Source organism: Bidens hawaiensis, unplaced genomic scaffold, assembly GCF_021521415.1.
Source record: "Bidens hawaiensis isolate Kalapana, Puna unplaced genomic scaffold, B.hawaiensis_p1.1 tig00021361_1, whole genome shotgun sequence".
Lineage (NCBI taxonomy): Eukaryota > Viridiplantae > Streptophyta > Magnoliopsida > Asterales > Asteraceae > Bidens > Bidens hawaiensis.
In genome coordinates, this window is record NW_027493312.1 from 40,757 (window position 1) to 58,425 (window position 17,669).

Below are 17,669 nucleotides of genomic sequence, written 5' to 3' on the forward strand. Positions count from 1 at the left end.
CCTATCTAATGTCTGAATAGTTACTTTCGGCGCAGCATGCGTACCAACCCCATTGGTTGGTAGAAAAAGTGACTGACATTATCTTTTGAGATCTGCTTTTGCCATGCTTGACCAGTACCTTTATCTGAACCGCCCATGCTTTTTTTTACTGTTCCCTGACAGCTTTATCTTGCCCCCTGCAGCTGCCATATCTTTTGATATCTTTTGTTATCTTTTGTTTTGTCTTGTTCTGTTTGTCTTGGAATCTTTTCCTTTTTTTTGTCTGGATTTATGTCTCCTAGGGTTTCTCTATAAATAATAGTATTATTTTTCATAACACTACACACACAAAACACTTACACTCTCCTGTTCTCTCTTGCTCCTTGCCGTTGTTTTTCCTCTGCCGCCTCCTCTCTTGCCTCCGTTTTCTCCTCTCCTCTGCCCTGTTTTCCGGTAATATATTATATTTAATAACTTATTAATTATGCTAACTTGTAATCAAGACTTAAAACCAATCATTAAAAACAACAATCTTATTTATAGGTTAACTTGTGCTTGTTTAAAGTTGGTTCTTGCTTTACCTTACACCGCATCGTTTATCAAGTGAGTAATCTCGTACCTAATCCCTTTTTGCTTTTAATGTTTTGGGATGTTCATGTGTTCATACAAACTTAGAGTCTTAAACTTGTTTATGAACTTTAGTCGCGCAGTATCCCATGTGTTGAGGACGTAGACTTGGCTGTTTATTTGTATGTGTGGATCATTAACCGTCTTGTCGGTCTATTCCGCAGTTTTCATGGTACCATTAGATGAACACGGGAGAACATTCGTTTATGATTTTCTCTTTTGTTACACTTGCACAGTTAGTCTTGTTTGTGAGCTCAATTGAGAGCACTGGCAGTCTTGTCTCTTAGAGTTGGTCCCAATCAGATTACACCCTTGTTGAAAACCAGACATACACATGTTGCGCGCAGATTTATGATTATCTATGTATTGTATTAAACTTGATTTCTCACCAACACGCAAGTGTTTGACGTTTATTTTAACACATGTTCAGGTTTGCAGTAGCTGTTTTGGAGCTTGTGGACACGTAGGACGTTTTCACTTTTGGACCTAGAATTAAAATGTATCAAGACAAGTTAATGTTGTTTGAATGTTATAATTTATAATATATTGATTTATGTTTGATTTATGTTCTTTATTTTCCCCGCTGCGCGTGCGCGATAAAATGTGTATTAATAAATATTGACACCAATAGTGTCGCGAGTAATGAAGCAATATGTGGCGCCCCGATGTATAATCCGCCTTTGGTCGGGGTGTTACACCTCCGACCTCGTTTCAGTTTACGGCACCAGAGATTGTTTCTTTACCGCCTCCTACTCTTACTCCATCAGAGGTGGTGGCTATGTTTGCTGAGTCCACACTGGTGGCGACTGCTGGCTTGTCTGTATCGATGCCATCCTCAATTCCTACTCAACATACACCTATTATTCCCGCAAGCTTGGAGACCCCACTACGGTTTGCTCAGGCTACTTCTCCCTTGAATGTTGATTTTGATTCAACTTTGTCTGATTCGGAGAGGATTGCAGCTCTTGAGAGGGTGGTTACTGAACTGTCATGGGTGAATATAATTCAATCTGAAACTATTAATCGTTTGGTGGCACAAAATCAGGTTCAGACTGCACTACTTATTGAGCACGGTAAGGTGTTTGATCAACTTAAGGAGTTCTTAGCATCTCAGGGGGAGTCCAGTTGCAAAGGTGATGAATTGAGAACAAAGAAGAGGCAAGACAGAGACGATAATCCCAATGCATCGAAAGGTGCAGGTGGTGAGTTGCCAAGAACTGAACAAACTCTTGGGACTTCCACATCTCAGGGGGAGTCTGCGGGTCCGTCAAGTAGTACAGGTGGTGTTACAGTGGTGGTTGTAGATGATGAAGGGGTTTTGGGAAACGATGATGAAGAGTTAGTCGATGATGTGTTAACAATTGATGAGATTGAAAAGATTGGGAAGGAGATAGATATTGACAGTGAATTGGAAGAAGAAGAGATTGTTGATGATGGTGTAGAGCATGATATTCCAAGTGCCGATGAAGTGAAGCTGAGTTTAGATGAAAATGTGTCGGATGAGTCTGAATGGGAAGAACAACCAAGATGGAAAGAAGGCTGTGCTCAGTGGTTCTTCAACACAAAGAAGCCTGCAGTTCCAACAATGTTTAAGAAAAGTTACAATATCAAGGGCTACGCTGAGTCAGAGAAAGGTATTATCTGTTGGTTGTATGATGAACAGCTGAAATTGTTTGTGATTAAGCGTTATGATGGGGTTCAGTACTTTAAGAAGGCTTTGAGATCGCTCAGCACCTTGCCTGCGTGTGAGGTGAAAGATTTGGCTCAGTTGAGATTAATAAATAGAAGTGGTGATAACTTCGCGGATTGGGTTGGAAAGATCGTATGGAAGGAAAGTGTGAAAGAGAAAAAGTTTGAATTATTGAAGCCACAGAAAGGGAAGTTAGTCGAAGATAAGGAAAGAGGCATGAGGACTGATGGGAAACCTTGGATGGTGATGAAATACAAGCCGATTTGTTTCTTGAAAGAGGTCCCAATGAAGATGATGCCCAAGGATGTGTTGAAGGATCTCAAGTAGTGGTACGTTGACTGCAAGACTGCTGAAGCTGTTATGGAAGATGAGGATGAACAGGAGATCCTGAGAGTGTATGATCCCATGCACTTGGTTAATTTGTCTCAAGCTGATTTGCAGGTACTCAATGATAAGAAGATTTTCTACATTCCTGCGTGGAAAGATGAAGCTAAGAAGTACCAGAGGGTGGTCTCTGTCTGTGTAAGACAGGGCGTTCATGCTTGAAGACGGTTGGTACGTGATTTTTGGATTACCAGACACGAGAAAGAAGATAGAGATATGAAGCTACTGCCAAGGGGGAGTCTGTTGGTGCATGGTGCCAGTAGTTTAGTATCTCGTGTTTTAGTTGTGTCTGTAATCGTTTATATTGATAGTTTATATTGAACGTGTTATTGTATGTTCGCTAGTGTGTTTAAGCGAACTTGAAGTATTAGCGAAGTTATGACAACTTCGCCTAGTATGTTAGGCGAAGTTGTCAAGTTATATAAACTCATAACTTCGGGGTTTTGAAAGAGTCTTTTTGAACGATTGGTTTTGGTGATTCTCTGAATCACGTGTTGGCAATATATCGAGTTCTATCTTATATTTTGTGTGTTTGTTTATATTCAACGTATTAATCGTCTCGACATTCGTATCGTATACGTGGGGATTCCGCACCCTCGTGTTACGAGATATTCCTGTGTAGATCCGGCTGGGAACCTACACATTCACATAACATACACTTACCATTTAATATAAGTGTATTAACTAATCATATCGAGTATGCACACAGCCCTGAAAACATAACAAGGAAATGGGGCTAGAAACTCACCTAGATTTTGTTACGTTCGGAGTTAATCCTAATCCCCCTCCTTAGCTGTGCACGACTGACTGAATAAGGCACATAAGTTAGCTACTACTCTAGTGCTCATTTGTCTACTTGGCCCTTCTTTCTAGGTCTTTCTCATTTTAAGCATTACCTTCCATATTAATTGGTTCTTTGTTCTTAGTGTATATACCATATAAGTCCAGATTCTATGTTAACATATGTACACGCTATACATACATATATATGATACATACATATGCGTTCTTCATATATATATGGCATACATATATACATGGCATACATACAAATACGTTACACATATATATATGGCATACATACATACACTGCGTATATACATATACGTTACACGTACATATACGGCGTACATACATACACGACATACGTACATATATGACATGCATACATACATGGCATACATACATATTCGTTGCACATACATATATGACAAACTTACACGGCGTATATACTTGTACGCTACGCATACATATACGGCATACATACATGGCTTACATAGATATACATATATGGCATACTTACACGGTGTATATACTTATACGCTACGTATACATATACAACATACATACATGTTGTACATACATACACACTATGTATACTTATAAGGTCTATACATATACACCTTATACTTGTACGGCTTATACGTTCAGACCAGCTTTCTACTTCGTGTTTTAAGGTTTTTCTTCTATTTTAGCGCCATCAACCGCCATTAACCACCATGGTTGCCCGGATTTTGATCCTTTATAACCCAGGTAGCTTCGGGGTGTCCAGATCTGAGCTAAGGTGGCCCTTAAGTTCGTTTTTGGTCGACGAAACACCCGATTAAAGCTAGATCTAGATTCAAACGGCTCACTCGGCATCCAGGGGCTACGGTGTCGGGTTCTAAATTGTTGGGTTAGCTGAGATAAATGATTTCTTACCTTTTTTTGGTCTTGGATCGTTGTATGGAATAGTGTAGAGAGTGTTAGGCTTAAGTGTGTGTTTTTGATGATGTAGGCTATGGTGTAGAATGATGGAGATGGAAAGGATTTAGGATTTAAAGGGTATTTATACTATCTAAGCCCATGGACCTTACATCTTCATCTTAAGTCCATAAACAATTCCATTAATTCTAGCCCAACAACCTTTTATCTTTTTTATTATTATTATTATTATTATTATTATTATTATTATTATTCTAACTCAAATTAATTATTTAGGCAAAAATAATATTTTAAAATTACTCAAGGGAATCTCGGGATGTTACAGAACTCATTATGTGCGCATAATCTTCAAAATACCAACAAGTGAGTTTTTGGAATTCCTAAAATAAAAAACATGATGCAATGTTGTCCGAAATTTTGAATTACATTGCACTAATTTCATTAATAACCACATATTGGACACACTTTATGATGAACCATATAAAATGATGCCATATTATCAAGTTAATAGCTCTCTCTATATAAATGATCACTATACTTGCATAATTTGAAAAATAATTAACCAAATTCTCACATCTTTAGGAGTACACTTTTAAAGCCATAAACACATAGGCGAACAATTACACCGTACAACAACCTCTGAATCTTACTCGGTTGCGTGCATGATTAACTTTGTCTATTTTAAAAGGTTTAATATTAATATTATTATAGTTATTAATTATTATTCAGTTATATTCTATTCACTGCCAGGTATCCGAAACCAACCTTTTATTGTGTTAGCATATTTTTCTGTGATTGTTGTATGGTTGAAATTCGAACCAATTTATGTAACGTTGGTTCGATTAGTACACCTGAAACGATAAGAATGGAAATTATGTGGTTCGATTAATTTTTTTACTGCGATTTGAAGTGTTGTAACGAACAATTAGTTATTGATTATTTATGCGATCTTTACAGTTTATTATTTAAAATTTGGGTTGTATTCAACGCGCCCTTATATATATTGTAACATCCCGAGAATTCCTTAAATTATATTAAAATATTAATTGCGCTATAAGAATTAATTTGAGTGAGTAGAACAATAATAATATAATAATAAAGATAAAATGATTGTTGGCTAAAATAGATGGAATTAATTATGGAATTAAGATAAAATTTATAGAAGTCGTTTTCGTTTTTTACGCACTTAGGTTATTATAACGAACCAAACCTTTATTTAGTTATTTTATTATTTAACTAAAATATTTTTAATATTTTTGAAATGCTTAATATTTTTAAAATGTTAAAAGATAAGTTATACACATTATTTGCTACGTAACGAATCAAACTAGTTTCAGGCCGCGTCTTCGCCGCAAGGCACGAGTTTGTTGTCTATGTAACATACACTCTCACATGTGCATATCTTTTTGGTCATATCACCACTTCACTTTTTGACTTTCTTTTTCGGTTACTATACTGGTAACGCGAGAACCAAACCGATACCGTAATAACAAGACTGTTGTCATAACGAACTGATAAACCCGATAGTGACTAAGTTTACATTACGGGTATGTTTGGCAAAACTAGCTGGTGGCTGGAAGCTGGTAGCTGGAAGCTGTTAGGTAGTAGCTGGTAGCTGTTAGCTGTAGCTTTTTAGATATATTTAGGTGTTTGGTAGAGTAGCTGAAACTTTTAATAAAATGTATAAAATGACCAAAATAGACATAACTAAATAACTAAAAAACATAATACTAAACGTAATCAGACACACAGACACACAAATATATATATATATATATATATATATATGTGTGTGTGTGTGTGTGTGTGTGTGTGTGTGTGTGTGTGTGTGTGTGTGTTCTCAAATAAATAAAACATGGTTATTTCAATTAAATAAAACATAGTCAATACCAAACAGTCGAAAAATAAAATATATTGTTGTTATATCGTTATTGTCGTGCATTCCATATCAAAGTAGCAATATTGTTGCGAACAAATTTCATCTCATTCGTTGCTCCTTCAAATAGACCATCGGTGCTTGTGTCATGGTTACTAGCATCATGAAGTTCATCTCGTGGTATGTAGTTTGGATATTTCTCCATTGTAGTAAACATGATATCTTCTTGAGAATTACGTATATAGTTATGCAATGCAAATGTAGTCATGATAACATCAATTTGTGTTTGAACGCTATACTTGGGCATTGTACCAAGTATCTTAAATCGTTTCTTCAAAATTCCAAATGACCTATCAATATAACTTCGTATGTGAACGGTTGAAAGCTTCTTGCATATTATTCGGGGGCTCCCTTTGAAATGAGATTGATGGTATCTTGTCTTGGAATATGGAACAAGGTATCCTTTTCTGCATGGATATCCTTTATCAACCAAATAATATCTGCCTGATAAAGGAGTTGAAAAACAAAAGACGTTGGGATTTATTAAAAATAACATGAAACAGTTCCATATATATGTTTAAACAATTTTAAATATTACCTTCAGGTGGGTGTGGGAAGTTGAATTTACTATCCTGGGTTGCATTAATGAAAACACGTGTGTCATGTGCTGAACCCTCCCATCCGATCGATATGAATGTGAAACACATATCGAAATCACATGTTGCCATTACGTTGAAAGTTGGTACCCCTTTTATACCAATATAAGGTAGTTGTTGGCTCTCTGGGATGCAGGCCCCTATGTGTGTACCGTCAATACATCCAATACAATCCTAAATATAATTTGAAATTAGCTAAGTAACAAAATAAACAAGCATGAATGACATTAATCAATTCAACACCTTGAAATACGGCATGTATCTTTTGTCGTTCAAGATTTGAGGTGGTACTAATTCAAAAGTTGGATCTTTTGGTCTTATAATGTTGCGTGCTAGACCTTGAGAACCTTTATCTCTACCGGATATTGCCTCTAGAACTTCATGAAATGCTATACTAATAGTCTCTCCAGAACGTTGAAAACGCTCCTCAACATCCCTGTTAGATAATCCCAATGCCAACGTATACAGAAATATCCCCACCTTCTCACAAGTTGACATTCTATCACTCGACTGCAATCCATAGTTTGATTCAAACTCTCTACATAATTTCATAAACACATTTGGATGCATTCTGAATTCTTTTACACATCGTATAGGATTTCCATTCAAAACTTCCATTATCCAAGCCTGCCCCGTTTTTGATGATGTCATGCATGGTTTCTTGTATATATGCTTATAATAGTATGCAACAACTAGATCACTTGTATAAGTTGAATCCAACAAAAAATTATAACAATGCAGTTTGTGCTTCTTCTTGTTTGTTTCATTATTCATAATAACCCTGGTAATAAATTCAATATCAGCATAACACATAAACACATAACTAGCTAACACATAAACACATAAATAGCTTAATATATAAAGATGTAAATAACATTCTCAAATAAATAAAAATTAAAATAAAAAGATATCAAATAACATCTTATATATTCATGCCACTAAAACATCAATGTAAAAAACAATAAATCAATCCAAAAGAAATAAAGTTCAAACAAATAGAGACAATAATGTCTTTGTAACATATCCTCAAAGAAAACCTTAGTCGGTGAGCCTTTGCTTTCGTTGCAGCCACGCTAACGTACTTTGATCATGTCACACATTTATAAACATTTCTCTTTTCACGGGATCTTCAAATAAATCCATTGCAAACAACCACAACCCCTCATCTTCTCTCATTAATCCTGCATCTACCATCTGATAAAGCACACTTATAGCAGCTTCAATACTAAACTTACTACTTTCACTGAGTTTGGAATAATCTAATTCTAATATTTCTAGAGCACACTGTTGATTCATATTACTTTGAGTTAAATGGTCTTTAAGTATAAGCCCCCAATGAGTCTCTCCCTTTACGTTTCATCTTAACTGGTTTAGGCTTAGTGTTTACTTTAGTAGGCTTCTCAAAATTTTTTGCAACCTCACTGGCAGTTGATGTTGATGCATCAGGTTGACGTACTTCATTCAAAAAGTCACCAAAGAAAGTATTTTCTAGAGTTTCCAAGTTTTCTAGATTAGAAGGTGTATCATTGTGTACTTGAAAAACATCTCCATTATCACCTTCTTCAACATTGTCATCCTCAAGGTTCTCAATATGCACCTCACTGAATGTCGTTGGATCCATAGATGGCGCCACACAATTTTCCCCACTAGCAACTGCATCTCCAAATAACTGATCCCACACTTCTTGTAGTTGTATAGATGGTTGATTATTTTGAATTGCTAGAACTTTCGAGTTTTCCTACATAATTAAACGGTAAATCATTAGTTATCATTGTGACCGATTTTTAAATTTTAAATGAGTTATATTTTTGCCACCTTAATTTTCTTTTCCACCATTCATCAGAACAACTAAGTTGCTTGATGCTGTCATTCGAGCCTACACCAGTCTCTCCGTTCTTAAGTGACTTCCAAAGGTAGTATTCTTTTCTCATATGGTCATATTTGTTCTTCATAGCTTTGTCACTGACGAATTTATGATTTATAACCTTTTCAAACTCTGGCTGAAAAGAAACCCATTTGAATGAGGAAGTTCGACCATGCTTCGTTATATATTTGTTTAAGAACCGACATAATTCTAATACCATTTCTTTTATCCAATTTTCTCTTTTCCCTTTCTCTTTTTTGGAATCCATCTAGTAACCGTGCATACATATATACACAATTAAAAATATAAAAAAATAATTAAAATCAGCTACAAACATATGTTGCAAATATTAAGCATGTTTAAACACAATATGTCCACAATTTTTTAGAACTAATTTGTACTAACAAACATGCCCGTTTGACTTTCCCATGTTGATATGAGCATAAAAATTCCTACCAGCCCGTTTGACCAGTATGTCCACAATTTAACTCAACTAATTTGTACTAACAAACATGCCCGTTTGACTTTCCCGTGTTGATATGAGCACAAAAATTCCTACCAGCCCGTTTGACCAATATGTCCACAATTTAACTCAACTAATTTGTACTAACAAATAGGCCCGTTTGATTTCCCCGTGTTGATATGAGCACAAAAATTCCTACTAGCCCGTTTGACCAATATGTCCTCAATCTAACTCAACTAATTTGTACTAACAAACGGACCCGTTTGACCAATATATCCACAATTTAACTCAAATAATAATCTGGAAAAGAAAACATTATCAAAAACTAAATTCACTAAACAAGTTGTCTACTTGACTTTAATGTCAACCTTCTATGATTACTTATACTTTGAAATACCAATTTTGAACAGATACATTTTGAAATATATATATATATGTATATATATATTTCTCTAAAACTTGTATACACCATAACATGAACTTAAAAAAGTTATAAGCTTACCCATTTTTCAAATCACTTTAGCCATCATTATTTACTCTTTGGTTTTGTGATCACAAACTGAATCTTCTTTTGAATATATGTTATTTAGTTATTTTTTTTCATAAAATTATATATATCAATTAATAATTATTAAATATATATGTATATATTAATATATATATATATAATTATAAAAAATATATAAATGACATGCTCGTTTTGACTAGCGAGCCGGCTCGAGTTCGATAATGAAGCTCGGGCTCGGGCTCGTTTATTAAACGAGCTTGGACCACTTGATTAAAGATTTGGTTCGTATAAGTGGTATTAGAGCCACTGTGATCCCCCCGGACCCATGGCTACTTAAAGTCTTAAACACTATCCAAACTTGAGTTCCGCCAATGGAGGGAATCCTTTGCGAGACGCGAGTTCCAGTTTGAAACTGTCTTCGCCAAGCTTCGACAGACCCGAACAGCATTTGAAGCCGCCACACCCATACACCGCCACCGGCAGTTTCCGCTCTCGTGCCAACACGGGTTTCTGCTTCCGCACCAACATGTAGCATCACCTCCGTTCCCTACCCCTAAAACTGCCCAGACTCCAAAATTGTTTTCTATTCTTAACCCTCACACCTTGCATCACAGCTACGGTGTTGCAAACTTAATTGAAGATAAGTTCTCAACCCAATACTTTACGTTCATTGTCCCCAGTAGCAAGGACAGTTTCAAAACCACATCTACTTTTAGCCTTAAATTCCATTTGTTGCCAACACAAATCAAAGCATTAGCAAAACCGTTTGCACCAACACCGGCACCGACACGGTCACAAAAACCACCCCTTCTATCATACAATGAATTTAGAATACTAGCAATTGTGTCTCAATTAGGCAATTAATCTAAAATATACAGAGACATGATTAACTGTTTACACTCCATATACCGGTTTTATTACATCGATCGCACACAGTTACGTATCATATATAATCATAAATCAAATCATAATAGCTTAATTATGCATAATCAATGAAATCAGAAACAAGTAATAATCAAAGATCAGATTTCATACCTTTACTTTCACAACTTTTAGATCACGAATTCACGAAACCTTAGCTTGCAGAAACGTATAGAGTTAGAAGGCTGTTACTTTGGATTGAGAATTGGAAGGTGGGATAGAAACATATTGGAAGGTTATTTAGGTAATTATAAACCCTAGAAGCTTGTAGACTATTTTAAACCAGTAGCGTTTTAATTTGGAGCTTATTCTTATCCTCAAGAAGCTTTAAGCTCCTCTTACAAAACAATAATTTTTATTAGATGGAAACTTTTTCTAAAAGCTTTTAGCTTAAAGCTTCTAAAAATCTCTTTGCCAAACACCCTACCCGTCGTCGTAACACGTGGGTCTTGTGGTTGGGGGTGGGGTGGGTGGTGGGTTTGCAACAAACTAGTACACTATAAAGGTATCCTCTCTCTCACTAACAAAAGTTAACCTAATTCATTCATACCTACATAAGACCACGTGTACTGCTAGCGTTGTGGCTAGCGTTTTGGGTGAAAACGCGGGGGGTACACCGCCCCCCCCGCGTTATGATAATTTTTTTTTGGTGCGTTGTATACAAAACGCGCATGATGGCACAGAAATCAAAAAAACTAGCCGTTGGAGCCGTTGAGATTTAAATATATATATATATATACATATATATATTAATTATATTTATACTATATAAACAAACCAAACTCATTTTTTTTAACACACTCCTTCTACTTCTATACCAATTTATATCTTTTACACAAATATTTCTACCAAAATGTTTCCAAACAACAACCAAAATATTCTCGGTTTCGGCCAATATGCCCGTCAAGGCAACCAAAATCCACAACCGAACCAATCTACCGCCCCGACGCCAACCGTACCCGTCCCGCAAATGTATGACCCGCAAATGGCCACGTACATTGCACGGCGCCACGTGGAAATTTAATGTAATTTTTAATTTAGTTTAATGTATTTTTTATTTGAAAGTTTAATGTAATTTTTAATTTTATGTTAATTTTTTTAAATGATTTAGTATTTAAAAAAAAAATAAAATTAATAATGACTGGGCGCCAAGTGACACATAACCCCAAATAATAAAGCTTTATGACTGCACGTGGTGTAATATCATTCTCTGCGGTCAAAAGCAGAGTGCATAATAAAGTATATAAATGGCGAAAACCACCACCATCACTTTGATCAATCAGATAGAATGAGAAAAACAACAAGACCAACCCTAGACTCAACCACAAACCCACAATTTCTCCCTCTAGTACGCTCTCAACATTCAATTATTATTATTATTACAATTAATTAGCGTTTACTTTGTACATACAGCGAAATGATGGGGTTTGGGTTATTCGCATCGTCATCGGCGATGTCATCATCGTCATCGTCTTCTTCGAATCTGTCGCCGTTGGCAGTTCCGTTCACCGTCGAACAATCGAACTATAACAAGTTCAATTTGGGTATAAACTCTGACTCTCATTTCAGTTTTGGTGGTAATAATTCAGATGCCGATTCCACTGCCACTTATTCGTCCTTTCAAAACCAGAATCCCATTACTATCACTGCACCTACTACTTTTAACCGGTCTTCGGTCCCCGCCGTCTATTTGTCTGCTATTGACCATATTCCTAGCCCCAACTCGATCAGTACATCCACGGCTATTGGCCCGAATCAGCGTCTTACTGATGGATCGTTTTCTACGGCTTTTGATGCACCGGGCGCGCATAATTGGTGTTCGATGAACTCTAGTGTTACGTCAGGGTTAGAACCCGTGAATACGAATCCGTCTGCGTTCGGTGTAAACCCGGGTTTGCAGTCTCATAAGTGGTCGTTTGGTAATGATGGTAGTGGTAACGACGCTCCGGTGATGAATGTGCTGCCGGGTAGGAGTTTTCTTGAGGATTATGGATCTTCTCAAGTTGGCTATAACCAAAGTTTGTTGGGATCGAAGTACAGTTGTCAAGCCGATGGATCACAAGGTAATGATTAATGAGCCTCTGCATTGAGATATAAGGCGTACATTTAGGCTTAAATTTTGTTTCTTTTTTCTTTTTTTGTAATTATATAGGAAAAGACGATTCATCTATGTTTGGACCAGCGTTTGGTCGTCCTGCCTCAAGAGGAAACAACGTTGCGCCTTCAATAATCGGGACGACAAATGGTGCATCATCTCCTGCAGCATGTCACGGGCTTGTTTCTAGTGGGCTCTCAAATGAGCATACGTTTACATGGAACGACTATACATCGCTTTACTCGTTTGATACAGGATCAGTCTTGTATGATTCCTCAAGTGATCACTTATCGCCTCCCGTAACCACCCAAAGTCTGGATACCGGCAGTACTTCACCTTTTAACAAAAATGTTGATCTTTCGGTTAATTGTAACCCCTTAAAAGAAAATGAGTCATATCATGCAGTAGGTTTGATTTCTCACGTTGCTGATATAAATATCACTGAAGAAGTAAACTCGGGTGCACAATTATCAGAGCAGTTAGATCATCATAACCCTGGTGAAGATTCGCCATGCTGGAAAGGAGCTCCGACTCACTTTTCATCAAGTGGGTCCCATGAGCATGAGCCAACTCAGCATCCGATGAAGAAACTACAAATTAACAGTACCAGTGATGAAGATGTTTTGTTACAAATGGACCAGAGTTTGGTTGGGATGGTTGAGAATATGGTTGTAGCATCTGAAAGTCTAGATGTGAATATGGTTGTTAAAGCACTTAGTAACCTTTCGGAATTGCTGTTACGGTTATATTCAAACGATGAATGTGCATTGAAGGAACAAGATCACAAGGCTCTTGATCATGTTATTGCAAATTTAAACCTGTGTATGTCTAGTAAAGTTGAACAGGTGGATCCTGCACAAAAATGTTCATCGCCTCAGCAAATTACTTCAAATGTGCTTCGTGAGGTACTGTTTTCTTGCAATGTGTTCAGTAAAGGTGGAAATTTTAATGTATGTATTTATGATTATGTGGATTTCCGAAGATGAACAGAGCTTATAATGTTCGTTGATAAAACGTTAACCGAAAAAATGACTGGACACGAACAATGAAACAAATGGAGCTTTGTTGGTCGTGTTCATTTGTTAAGATAATGGACATGTTTTTGGTTGTTAGAATTATAAACGGACGTTTCACGGATGTTAACGAACGAATATAACTGAAAATAGTAAAAAAGTTTAAAAGTAAATGTGAACAATGTGTTTGGCCTTTACTTATTAAGCCGATACGAAATTGTGGACCTAAAAAATTTAAGTATATTAACGAACGTAAAAGAACGAACATTAAACTAATGTAAACTAACAAGCATAACTAAACAGACATTTACGATTTATTATACATAAATGAATAAGCGCGGCATGTGTTCATGCTCGTTTGTTTAACTAACTGAAGGAAATGATTGCTCATGTTCGTTCATTTATTAAGTAAACTAACATAAACGAATTTCCCGCCGAACTATTCACGATTCACTTACAGGCCTATGATGATTTGAGTTATGTTGTGGGTCAAACTGATAAACTCAAAACTTTGACAAAAAGGAAACATGTCAAATAGGTCTGGGTCAAAGTTGCTCAAATTGTTTTCAAATGCTTATTACTTAAGACCATTTTCATCATTTTATTAAAATTTAGATTAGTATTTAAATATTTCAAGTTTTATAAACCATTCTGCACACACTAATCAGTAATCATCTATAAAAAGTATATCTCTGGAAAATAAGTGTTCGGGTTGAACGCAACTCAACCAAGATAAAAAACTACCGATTTTGACAACCCACCCACACACACACCTGCTTCATGATTGTCGACTTTACACCAGGAAAGGAATACTGATCAATTTGGTAAGAATATTGAGGAATTACAGAGTGCTTATGTTAGGGACGAAAGTCTACCAAAAGATTATAACATGGTCCAGGTACTATTATCTTATTCTTCCAATTGAATGACTTATTTTTTCTTTTTAAATTGGGATTTGAAACTTAGTTTTAGATTACCATAAATTTAAGCAGAAAATAAAGAGGGTACTGGATGAGGATGTAGAGATCAAGGAGGATTCATCATATGACCCTCTTTTATACAAAAATTTATGGCTTGAAGCTGAAGCAGAGCTCTGTGTTTCTAATTTTAAAGCTCGTTTACATCGTGCTAAGACAGAGATGGGTAAATCAAAAGCCTTAGGTATGTATAACTATCATTACAGTTGATTATCTAATATCTTATTATCTATTATAATGTACAATCTTTTTTTAAGTCCCAGATTTATCTGAAGTTGCTTCTGACATAAAGAAAAGCTCAACTGCTTCCAAACTGTTACGCGAAAATGTTGGTGGCAAAACATTGAACACACACGTGCCTAATATTTCTTTGCCTGTTGTTGATGATGTCGAGAATTCAGTTATGGCGCGTTTTAATATCCTGAAACGACGTGAAGAATCAAATCCTATTAATGTGGCAGAGAAAGAACCTACAGATGTTGAAGCTTCTGGTAATAATATTCAAGGTTCTCGAGTGACTGAGGAACCACATCTGAAGCATCTCCTTGATACAGGTAAAGTGTGTCTTGTAAAAACGGGCTGGTTAGGTATTGTGTCAAAAGGGGTTCATGTTAGGTAGTGGGTTGAAATGCATTTGGGTCAAAACAGGTTTGGGTTGACCTTGAAACTTTGTTTAATTATTGTATATAAATAGTTAGTACATTAAATGTGATTATAAAAACTATGTTTCTCTAGTAATGATCTGGTTTATAAAAATGAAATAAGTTCAGCATTAAAGATTTACTTTAACCACTTTCAACCCATTTGACTCATTTATGTTTCAGGTAATTCTATTTATTTGACCTAGGGCTGTTAGTGAATCGAACATTTAGTGAACCATTCGATGGGAATTTTGCGTATGTTCGTTCGTTAAATAAGCGAATGAACATGAACACAGTTTTGTGTTCATTTAATTAAACGAACGAACATAAACAAATGTCTCGTTTGTTCGTTTATATTTGTTTATTTTTCCAAATATTCAAGTTTATTTAATACTATTATTAATTTGGAATCAATATTATTATATTATATTATAAAGCCTGTTGTATGGAGATATATTTGTTTAATTTTATAAAGTTTTGCGTAATAATGATGGTAATTAAGAATTTAATTTGGATATTCAGGTTTACATTAACTCGAGTCGGTTTATGTTTGTTAATTTATGTCTCGTTTTTGTTTCATTTATGTTCATATGTGCTTGTTTTTTATCGTGAACCATTCATCTAGAATCTTAACGAACAAACGTAACAAACACAAACATCTTTTCTTAGCGAAAAAACACAGACAAGAAAAATCATTCGTTTAAGCGTTCATGTTCTGTTGTTTATTCGGTTAAATGAACGAACAAGCCCCGTTCTGGTTCGTTTCACTCATTTACAAGCCTAGTTTGACATGTTAGAGATAAAACCATTACCCAGATCAACCTGCTTATTAAGAAGAAGTATGTTGTAATTTTCTCTTTTAGTAACAAAAAATGTCAAGAACTTTACAAATAGATGTGAAACTGATGAATTGTTTACTTGTACCAGATGATGCAGTGGTGCATTCTCATGGTAATCAGAAGATGCATGCAGAGGATGTTGATCATGCAGTTATGGCCAGATTGAATATTTTGAAATTACGAGGTGACGCGGATCCTGTTAATGATCAGGTTTCAGGTACAGAAAGTCAATTTTTTCGTTTGAGATAAACACAAGATAAATTAACTCATTGCAAGTTTGGTTAATTACTCATATTGCAAGTTTGCTCCTTAAGTTTGAAAAATTAAACCTAACCCTAATGTCATATTTTATCGGTAAGGGTCATTTTAGTCATTTCACATGTACCTAATCTGAAAAATTAACGCCCATGCAATCCAAGGACCCTTCGTGTTGCGCTTTAGAAGCAGTTGGGACCATGCATGTAGTTTTTCAAACAAAAAGACCATACTTGCGGTATGGACATATAACAGGACCATCCGAGTAAGTAACACATATATAAACTAATTATTGGGTGTGTTAAATGCGTTGCTGGTGATTGCAGAAAAGGGAAGCATGATGCAGAATCAGTTTGGGTCATTGAATGCATCATCATTTGGGTGGGAATATGTGACTAAAGGATCAATCGGATAAGTTGATTATGAACACATGTGACTGACGGAGTATATTTGTGATGTATGTACATATATGATGATGTTGAATCAAAGGTTATGTGAAGTTGATTGTGTTCTTAACTTGGATTGCTGGTATAAATACATAGTTGATGTGGGTTTTTTTAAAAAAAAAAAAAATTGTTGCATTAATTTTTTTAAAGTTGTATTGTGTTCTTCACTTAGTTTTTTTTTTTTTTTTTTTTAAAAAAAATTGTTGCATTAATTTTTATTGTGTTCTTAACTTGGGCTTTTTTTTTCAAGAAAGTGTTTTAACAAAATGTTTTTTTTTCACCAAAATAGGGTAAAAGAAGAGTTTACATCTTCCGTAAAAGTCTAGATATGGTGATGGAGCAAGTAGTTTAGTAAAACATTCGTGGGTGTGCAAGCTTGAATAAACGAAAAAAAAAATAAACAATGTTCACATTCCTTGAAGATGTAGTAAAACTAGAGGTGGAAAATGGGTTGGGTCGGGACGAATGAGTAATGGGTCAAAACGAGTTTGGGTCAGAATGAGTTTGGGTCAGAACGGGTCAATTAAAAAAAAGTTATTTTGGTTTAGGTCGGAATAGGTTAGAGTCAAACTGGGTTTTGAGATTTTTTTTTTGTTTTTTTATGGAGACTAATGGCGGAAACATTTTAGCTTTTTTAATTTTTTTTGTTTTTTATTTATATTTTAAGTTATGAATTTTTTTTTTAATTTTTTTAGAGGTTTTCTATTAAGATAAAAAACCCTTAAAGAATA

The 17,669-nt window shown here is 35.5% G+C and overlaps 3 protein-coding genes and 1 pseudogene across 4 annotated transcripts; 1 reads left to right on the forward strand and 3 right to left on the reverse strand.

The window, feature by feature from the left end:
• Positions 1 to 6,312: 6,312 nt before the first annotated feature.
• On the reverse strand, positions 6,313 to 6,988 carry LOC143563317 (uncharacterized). Its single transcript, XM_077050881.1, has 2 exons — positions 6,859 to 6,988; positions 6,313 to 6,764 (listed from the first exon to the last, which is right to left on the reverse strand). Exons 1-2 carry the CDS (start codon positions 6,986 to 6,988, stop codon positions 6,313 to 6,315), a joined length of 582 nt encoding a protein of 193 aa, XP_076906996.1.
• A 159-nt stretch (positions 6,989 to 7,147) lies between these two features.
• LOC143563318 (uncharacterized) lies at positions 7,148 to 7,567 on the reverse strand. The gene has a single exon (XM_077050882.1). It carries the CDS (start codon positions 7,565 to 7,567, stop codon positions 7,148 to 7,150), a length of 420 nt encoding a protein of 139 aa, XP_076906997.1.
• Positions 7,568 to 7,954: 387 nt separating this feature from the next.
• On the reverse strand, positions 7,955 to 9,048 carry LOC143563315 (uncharacterized; annotated as a pseudogene).
• Positions 9,049 to 12,077: 3,029 nt separating this feature from the next.
• LOC143563322 (uncharacterized) lies at positions 12,078 to 17,047 on the forward strand. 2 transcript variants are annotated; one of them, XM_077050885.1, is made up of 7 exons: positions 12,078 to 12,735; positions 12,825 to 13,672; positions 14,583 to 14,678; positions 14,773 to 14,941; positions 15,015 to 15,311; positions 16,326 to 16,454; positions 16,819 to 17,047. In XM_077050885.1, the coding sequence occupies exons 1-7, from the start codon at positions 12,090 to 12,092 to the stop codon at positions 16,905 to 16,907; spliced, it is 2,274 nt and encodes a 757-aa protein (XP_076907000.1). In that variant the 5' UTR covers positions 12,078 to 12,089; the 3' UTR covers positions 16,908 to 17,047. The 2 variants fall into 2 exon arrangements, with proteins under 2 accessions (XP_076907000.1, XP_076907002.1); XM_077050887.1 differs by having other exon boundaries at positions 15,021 to 15,311.
• Positions 17,048 to 17,669: the final 622 nt, after the last annotated feature.

Excerpts from the sequence above, each read along its gene's own strand:
- LOC143563317 (XM_077050881.1), bottom strand. The coding sequence starts at position 6,988 with ATGGCAACATGTGATTTCGATATGTGTTTCACATTCATATCGATCGGA. Across the intron at positions 6,765-6,858 it reads CTTCCCACACCCACCTGAAG|GCAGATATTATTTGGTTGAT; the intron begins GTAATATTTAAA and ends CTCCTTTATCAG.
- LOC143563318 (XM_077050882.1), bottom strand. The coding sequence starts at position 7,567 with ATGACATCATCAAAAACGGGGCAGGCTTGGATAATGGAAGTTTTGAAT.
- LOC143563322 (XM_077050885.1), top strand. The coding sequence starts at position 12,090 with ATGATGGGGTTTGGGTTATTCGCATCGTCATCGGCGATGTCATCATCG. Across the intron at positions 12,736-12,824 it reads TCAAGCCGATGGATCACAAG|GAAAAGACGATTCATCTATG; the intron begins GTAATGATTAAT and ends GTAATTATATAG. Across the intron at positions 14,679-14,772 it reads AAGATTATAACATGGTCCAG|AAAATAAAGAGGGTACTGGA; the intron begins GTACTATTATCT and ends AAATTTAAGCAG.